General features: G+C 43.1%; 1 protein-coding gene across 1 annotated transcript in view; it reads left to right on the forward strand.

Annotated features, from left to right (window-relative positions):
* Positions 1–5,805, forward strand: part of LOC134296835 (zinc finger protein 665-like) — a 46,677-nt gene extending 40,872 nt beyond the window's left edge. The window contains exon 3 of the mRNA XM_062972733.1: positions 1,314–5,805. Coding sequence (XP_062828803.1) covers positions 1,595–3,409 — 1,815 coding nt within the window. The 5' untranslated portion in view covers positions 1,314–1,594 and the 3' untranslated portion in view covers positions 3,410–5,805. The remainder of the gene's footprint in view (positions 1–1,313) is intronic.
* Positions 5,806–8,257: the final 2,452 nt, after the last annotated feature.

The raw sequence follows: 8,257 nt of genomic DNA on the forward strand, positions 1-8,257 counted from the left end.
GATCTGTGATGGCAACTAGCACAGTCTCCGTCCCGTGCCCCCTACGGAAGCCAGACTGGAAGGGATCAAGTCCGGCTGTGCGATTGAGGAACTGCTGCAACTGTTCCGCTGCTGCCCTCTCAACCACCTTGCCCAGAAACGGAAGATTCGAGACTGTGCGGTAGCTAGGGGGAACCGAACGATCCCAGTCTGGTTTCTTCAGCAGCGGAGATACCATCGCCTCTTTTAAACCCTCTGGAAAAACTCCTTGCTCAAGGGAGCTGTTTATTATATTCAACAGAGGTTCACGTAATCCCTCCAGGCAAGATCTTACTAGCCAGGAGGGACACGGATCGAGGGAGCAGGTGGTCGGCCTAGTTGCAGTCATCTGGTGGCACAAGCTATACCTGGTACTACCCAGATGACGGTCAGAAGCATCATCTTTAGCACATAATTTTAGTTCGAGCCACAACATTGTCTCCTGTGCAAAAGCAAACTTTTGCCTTTATTTTTCCTTCATTTACAATGTAATGTCTTCCTGTCCTTGTTGCCTTTCTATGAATCCGCTGCAGTTTGCCAATGTCCTTTCTAAAATGGACTGAACTGAGCAGAACTGGGCAGGAATCATGTCTCCCACCCAAGGGTGCTGTTGGAGTGCAGAAGGATCTGGAGGGCAGCAGGATTCCCACTCACCCTGGGGGTCTGTCCATCTGTCTCTATACCGCCTTCTCTCATGTACTGCTGCTAGGCTGAGTGCCTTGGCTCTGGCTGAAGTTACATACCTTTGTGGTATAGGTTTTGTAAGAATGCAGTATGTCAAGGAACTTTGTGGCCTAATGTGCTCTCAGTGTCTCCAGGCGCCTTGCTTTAGAAACGTGGGGCAGGGATCACGCTGCAGGGAAAGAGAGGATCAGGAAAATATCTCTCCCCCAAGTTGGAGGAAGTATTTTTCTCCCAAGACTGATCACTTGGGATAGTCTGTCCATACAGATGGCCACTCAGATTTTGAGTGGAGATGTGAAGAAGCGGGATCTAGGTAGGAAATGCTTTGCATCGTTAGCCCCTTTCCGTGTTGACCATATTATTAGAGGCCTTCCTTTACCAAGGTTGGATTAGACACAGGATCTTAGGCCGCTATCCCCTTTGCAGGGATTGTTCTTTGTTGGGCAAGTGTTAAAGTGCTTCTCAGCAGGCAACGGGCTCTTACCAGTTGGGCCAGTCTTTCTCCCCTCTTCCCCTGTGATTGCTACAGCACTAGGCTATTGTTCTTCATGTTCAATGAGATCTTTCTGTACTCTGCTCCTGATAAGATTTTCCTCTTATTCATCTCGCAGGTAACCTCTAAACGAACCTTATGAAGAAAACATTGCCCTTTGCCTTACGTCTGAAAGGAAAGTACGCAGGATTAACAAGAACAAGAAATAAATTGGAGAAATTATATTTCAAGCTACATACCTTTGAATGTAAGGAAAGGAAGGATTGTGCTGTAAAAAGAGGGGTTGGTAAAGAGAAAATAAGGCTACAGCAATACAGAGACTGGGAAGAGGAAATGTCCTATTCAGGAGTCCATATCTGTGAACTTCAGGCATAATATTAGAATAATAAATGTTAAAAAATGGAAAATTCATTGTCAAAATCACACACAGGGGAGAAGGGACATAATTGTAAGGACTGTGGGAAATGTTTCATTGAGAGAAGTTCTCTTGCTAAACATCAACGAACTCACACAGGAGAGAAGCCATATAAATGTGTGGAATGTGGAAAGAGCTTCAGTCAGAGTGGACATCTGCGTATCCATCAAAGGATCCACACAGGAGAGAAGCCACATACATGCGTGGAATGTGGAAAGAGATTCAGTCAGAGTGGAAATCTACGCACCCATCAAAGGACTCACACAGGGGAGAAGCCACATACATGCATGGAATGTGGAAAGAGCTTCAGTGAGAGTGGACATCTGCGTATCCATCAAAGGATGCACACAGGAGAGAAGCCACATACATGCATGGAATGTGGAAAGAGCTTCAGTGAGAGTGGAAATCTACGCACCCATCAAAGGACTCACACAGGAGAGAAGCCACATACATGCATGGAATGTGGAAAGAGCTTCAGTCAGAGTGGACATCTGCGTATCCATCAAAGGATGCACACAGGAGAGAAGCCACATAAATGCATGGAATGTGGAAAGAGCTTCAGTCGGAGTGGAGATCTCCGTAACCATCAAAGGATGCACACAGGTGAGAGACCACATAAATGCATGGAATGTGGAAAGAGCTTCAGTCGGAGTGGAGATCTCCATAACCATCAAAGGACTCACACAGGTGAGAGACCACATAAATGCATGGAATGTGGAAAGAGATTCAGTAAGAGTGGACATCTGCGTATCCATCAAAGGATGCACACAGGAGAGAAGCCACATACATGCATGGAATGTGGAAAGAGCTTCAGTCGGAGTGGAGATCTCCATAACCATCAAAGGACTCACACAGGTGAGAGACCACATAAATGCATGGAATGTGGAAAGAGATTCAGTGAGAGTGGACATCTGCGTATCCATCAAAGGACTCACACAGGGGAGAAGCCACATAAATGCATGAAATGTGGAAAGAGCTTCAGTCAGAGTGGACATCTGCGTATCCATCAAAGGACTCACACAGGAGAGAAGCCACATAAATGCATGAAATGTGGAAAGAGCTTCAGTCAGAGTGGAGATCTACGCACCCATCAAAGGATGCACACAGGGGAGAAGCCACATACATGCATGGAATGTGGAAAGAGCTTCAGTCAGAGTGGAGATCTACGCACCCATCAAAGGATCCACACAGGAGAGAAGCCACATACATGCATGGAATGTGGAAACAGCTTCAGTCAGAGTGGACATCTGCGTATCCATCAAAGGACTCACACAGGGGAGAAGCCACATAAATGCATGAAATGTGGAAAGAGCTTCAGTCAGAGTGGAGATCTACGCACCCATCAAAGGATGCACACAGGGGAGAAGCCACATACATGCATGGAATGTGGAAAGAGCTTCAGTCAGAGTGGAGATCTACGCACCCATCAAAGGATCCACACAGGAGAGAAGCCACATACATGCATGGAATGTGGAAACAGCTTCAGTCAGAGTGGACATCTGCGTATCCATCAAAGGACTCACACAGGGGAGAAGCCACATAAATGCATGGAATGTGGAAAGAGCTTCAGTCAGAGTGGAGATCTACGCACCCATCAAAGGATCCACACAGGAGAGAAGCCACATACATGCATGGAATGTGGAAACAGCTTCAGTCAGAGTGGACATCTGCGTATCCATCAAAGGATGCACACAGGAGAGAAGCCACATAAATGCATGGAATGTGGAAAGAACTTCAGGAACAGTTCGAATCTTCGTGCCCATCAAAAGATTCACACAGGAGAGAAGCCACATAAATAGGACAAGTGCAAAGAAGCCAGAATGTTTGTCCAAAGAACTTCTAACGACTATGACTCAAAAGAGACATGAACAGGAAGTGGAAGGGGAAGAAATCACAAAATCATATAACCAGAGAGTTGGAAGAGACCTCATGGGACATCTAGTCCAACCCCCTGCCAAGAAGCAGGAAATTGCATTCAAAGCACCCCGGACAGATGGCCATCCAGCCTCTGCTTAAAAGCCTCCAAAGAAGGTTCCACAGCTGAACTGCTCTCACAGTGAGGAACTTCTTCCTTATGTTCAGGTGGAATCCCCTTTCCTGTATTTTGAAGCCATTATTCTGCATCCTAGTTTGCAGAGCAGCAGAAAACAAGCTTGCTCCCTCCTCCTTATGGGATTTTGGCCTGCATAAATAGGGGCAGAGTGTCTAGATCCAGGGAAGTCATGGCACCCCTCTATTCTGCCTTGGTCAGACCACTTTACCTGGAATCACACTGTGTCTAATTCTGGGCACTGCAATTGAAAGGAGACGTTGAAAAGCTGGAAGGTGTCCAGAGAAGGGCGACTAAAATGATCAAGGGTCTGGAGAACAAGCCCCATGGGGAGCGGCTTAAAGAGCTGGGCATGTTTAGCCTGCAGAAGAATAGGCTGAGAGAAGAATGAATAAATGCATGTACAAGTATATATGAAAATATCAATCTGGGTTTGTAAAAGGAAGACAAATGTCACGTTTGATAGGAAGAGTATTAAACAAAATATGTGTGTCTCAAGAGAGGAAGTTAAAAGTGGGGATACTAGCATTAGATATATTTAATGCCTTGATTGTGTAGCATGGCAGATAATAAGTGAGATTATGAATTAATTTGGAATGGGAAGTAGAATAAAGGATGATTAGAACCATTTTATTTGCTATGGTGATAGAATTATGTGCAAACGCCATCCAAAAAGGTAAGAATGTAGAAGGTGTAGGAATAAAGGAAAAGCAGAAGGTGAGCTTATTTGCTGATGACACATTGTTATTGATTAAATATCTGGGTAGGTCAAATGGATAGGAGAGAGGATCATTGAAAGATATTTGGGAAAACAGTGGGTTTATATTATACAAAGAAAGAAGAAAAAGACTTTATAGAACAGAGCCAAACGGGAATTAGAATCAAGAACAAATTAATATACCTGGGAGTAAGTATAACAAAGGACTTAAAAGAAATAGAAGAGGTAAATGTAGTAGCATTGAGAAAAATAGTTCAAAAAAATTAATACACATCTATCTTGTTTGGAAAGACAGCAATACTTAAAATGAAAATGCTTCTGAGGATAAACTTTATACTTACATATACCTTATATTTATAATGCCATTTCAGATTACAGAAGAAGAGTTGAATACATGATTTCTTTGCAACATTTCTACCCCACCTTTCTCCACCCCAAAGGAGACTCATTTGGACAAATGATAAATACTGTAATGGCAGTCAAAGAAATTGACGAAACAAGTTACAGAACAGATCTCAAAAAGAAGAAGGATTAGCGCTTCCTCATATGAAAAAATATTATAAAGCAAACAGACTGAGATTGGTTATACAAGGAATGATGAAAAGGAGGATGTAGAATAGTTAATAATGGATTCAGGAAAAGTGGAGGAAGAAATTCGGAATAGGTTTTAAAACAGTTTATGAGAAAAAAAAATAAGGTAAACTGGGAACCCAATGTTGAGTAATGCATTAGAAATATGGAACAAATACAGGAGAAAGTTAATAACAGATGGCTCAATAATAACCCCAATTATAATGGAAAAGACATTTCCAAAAAATAAAATATATACATGATGGATAAAAAAATTAAGGGGAAAAACTTAGATAAAATAGGGGATTGGCCAAAGGTTGGAATGAAGAAAGAAAAGATTAGGAACATAAAAATTTGAAAGGAATATCCAGTAAAATTTCTAAAATATTAATTGAAAAAAACAAAGGAAAAGTAAAGAATAACACCTTCAAGAAGATTTGGAAAGAAGATATAGGAATGAAAATCAATGAAACAGAGGGGTTACAATTATGGGGACAAAGACACTTGAAAAATATATCCATATGTGTTAAAGAAAATTATTATTTAGTTGATATGGAAATGGTACCTCACCCCCATAAGAATAGGAAATATAAATAAAAACTACTCAAACAATTGCTGGAGAGGATGCCAAGAATCGGGAACATACATACATATGTGGTGGCTGTGTCAATATAGAAATAATTTCTGGGGAAAAGTATTAAGAGAGATAGAAGACACAATGAACATTCAAATAGAAAGAAGTCTTAGCATGGCTTTATTCTCATTATATAATAATAAACAGTTGGAAAAAGAGGACAAAGATGCGATAACAAACGCATTAACAATTGCAAGACAGCTTATAGCAAGGAATTGGAAAAGGGAAATAAATATAGAGATAGAAGAATGGTATAAGGAAGTATGGAAACTGGGAAGAAATGATAGGTTGACGTGGAGAGGGATTTAGAAACAAAGTGGTTGTGATGATGTCTGGACAAAATGTATTGGAAGAGGATTCGAAAAGAAAGACAGAATTACCTCCTCAAGAGGGAATGAAAAGGAATTTTGGACAGATGATAAATAAAAAAAGTGACTTGGGGGAGGGTAAGAAATCTGTATAAGCGTGAAAATAACAGTAGATGCCAAATGTTAATGTATTGTAGATTGTACTGAATATAATGTGGCTGCTGTAAAAGGATGTACGATTTTTTTTAAAAATAAATAAATGTATTTGTAATTTGTATAAATATGCATTTGTTTTTCTTTCTTGTCTTTGAATATAAATTATTTTTAAAAACAGATTATGATGTAGCAGCTATAAAAGCCAATGTGATTCCAGGCTGTCCCGATAGGAGGATTCTGTCTATATCCAAGGAAGTCACGGCCTCCTTTCTTCCGCTTTGGTCAGACTCACCTGGAATGACCCTGTCTCCAGGTCTCGGTCCCACAATTCAAGACGGATATGGACAGGTCAGAATATCTCCAGAGACTGGATGTAGAGAAGGGCGGAGAGAGACAGCTGGGTATGTTTCACTTGGAGGAAAGAAGGAAGGGCTTCTCCCTCGGCAGGAAGGAAATGTTGGATCCCAAAAGGGTTGGCCGTGGTCAGGATGAGAGGTGGACGGAGAGGAAAGGCGTGTCCATGAGACCCCGTGTTGCCTCCTCCTGGAATGGACTCCTAGGACCCTAGAGCCGGAAGAGACCCCCAAGGGCCACCCCGTCCTGCCCCTGCCATGCAGGAAGGCACAATCCAAGCACTCCCGATAGCCTCTGCAGAGAAGCCTCCAGAGAAGGACACTCCACCACACTCTGAGGCAGCCTAGGCCACTCTCCAACAGCTCTTACTCGTTCTTACTGTTTTTCTAAGTATCTTTGTATATTAAGAGAAGACCTGTAAATAGTTATAAGTAGTGAATAAATCAAGAATAAAACCTTCAAGGACTTTGGATGAAAGTCAGAACTCAAGAGTGTTTATTCAAAGAGACGAACTAGTTTACAAGGCCAGAGGCTGTGAAACTGTGACCAGGACTCTGCAGTGTTTTGGGGGTTGGAATCCACTCCTTGCCTATGAGACAGTCTGTCCCATTGTATAGCTGGAGGAGGCCGTGAGAGGACTGAATTCACCTGCCTGTCTAGCAGGGGTCTTGGGTGTGTGTTTTCCTCTGCTTCTCCTTTCCTTCCATCACTCATTAACACTGACTAGTTGTGCAGGCCTCACCTACACAACAGAAAGCATTTCCTGAAGGTAAGAGCTGTTCAGTAGTGGAGTCTGCTCCTATCGGATTAATTCCATAAGAGTCTCCTTTGGAGGTTTGTAAGCAGAGACGGCATGACCATCTGTTGGGGGTGCTTTGGTGGTTTATTCCTGCGTGGTCTGAAGATGATTAGCCCCTCAGCACACAACACAAACTGACTGGGAGGAGGAGGAGGAGATGTGTGTTCTTTCGCCATGAAACCACTGATCCCGTGGGTCGTGGAGTCCAGCCCCATTCTCTCCAAGCAGCGTCACCATCCAGACCATCCCCCGCAGGTCGCTCTCCAGCCCCTTTTTGGGGTAACCCAGAGAGAGGACTCCCTCCCCCCCACTTCTCTAGGCCCTTGCCTTCTTACCCAAATCAGAGATTCACAGAATAGTATATTTGGAAGAGACCACGAGGGCCATCTAGTCCAACCCCCTTCTGCCAGGCAGGAAAAGCAGAATCCCTTGCCAGAATCCCCGCAGGGTTCAATACTGTCTCCCACGCTGTGTAACATCAACATGAAGCCGTTGGGAGAGATCATCTGAAGTTTTGGAGTTCAATGTCATCTGTACGCAGAGGTCTTCCTTGTCAGTCGCAAGGCCAAACAGGGCACAGGGTCACAGCCTGTGTTGGATGGGTTACCTGTCCAAACGTCTCTCCCTTTATGAACCATCTCGGAGTCTAAGACCGTCTGGAGAGGCCCTGCTCTCAATCCCGCCCTCTTCGCTGGCATGATTGGCAGGGATGAGAGACAGGGCCTTCCTTCTCGGTGTGATCGAGATGACCACCCTCCCCCCCCCAGGACTTTGTAAAAGATAGTTCAAAAGTCAAGACTTTATGTTCTATATTCCATATATTTATAGTAGAAGGTGATTGAGACTTTTTACTGGAGTTTACTGTGGATTATCCCTGCACTCTGAGGCAAGAGATAACAACTTCATGAATCGTAAAATCATGCTGCTAAAACTCCACTTTTATGAATTTCCATATTGGGTTCCCCAGATGTTATGAACTTCGTATTTATCAAATGTTTTTCAATTGTTTATATCATTCATGATTCCCCCTTATGCAATGTAACTCACTTTTATGAATT

Source organism: Anolis carolinensis, chromosome 2 (assembly GCF_035594765.1).
Source record: "Anolis carolinensis isolate JA03-04 chromosome 2, rAnoCar3.1.pri, whole genome shotgun sequence".
NCBI lineage: Eukaryota > Metazoa > Chordata > Lepidosauria > Squamata > Dactyloidae > Anolis > Anolis carolinensis.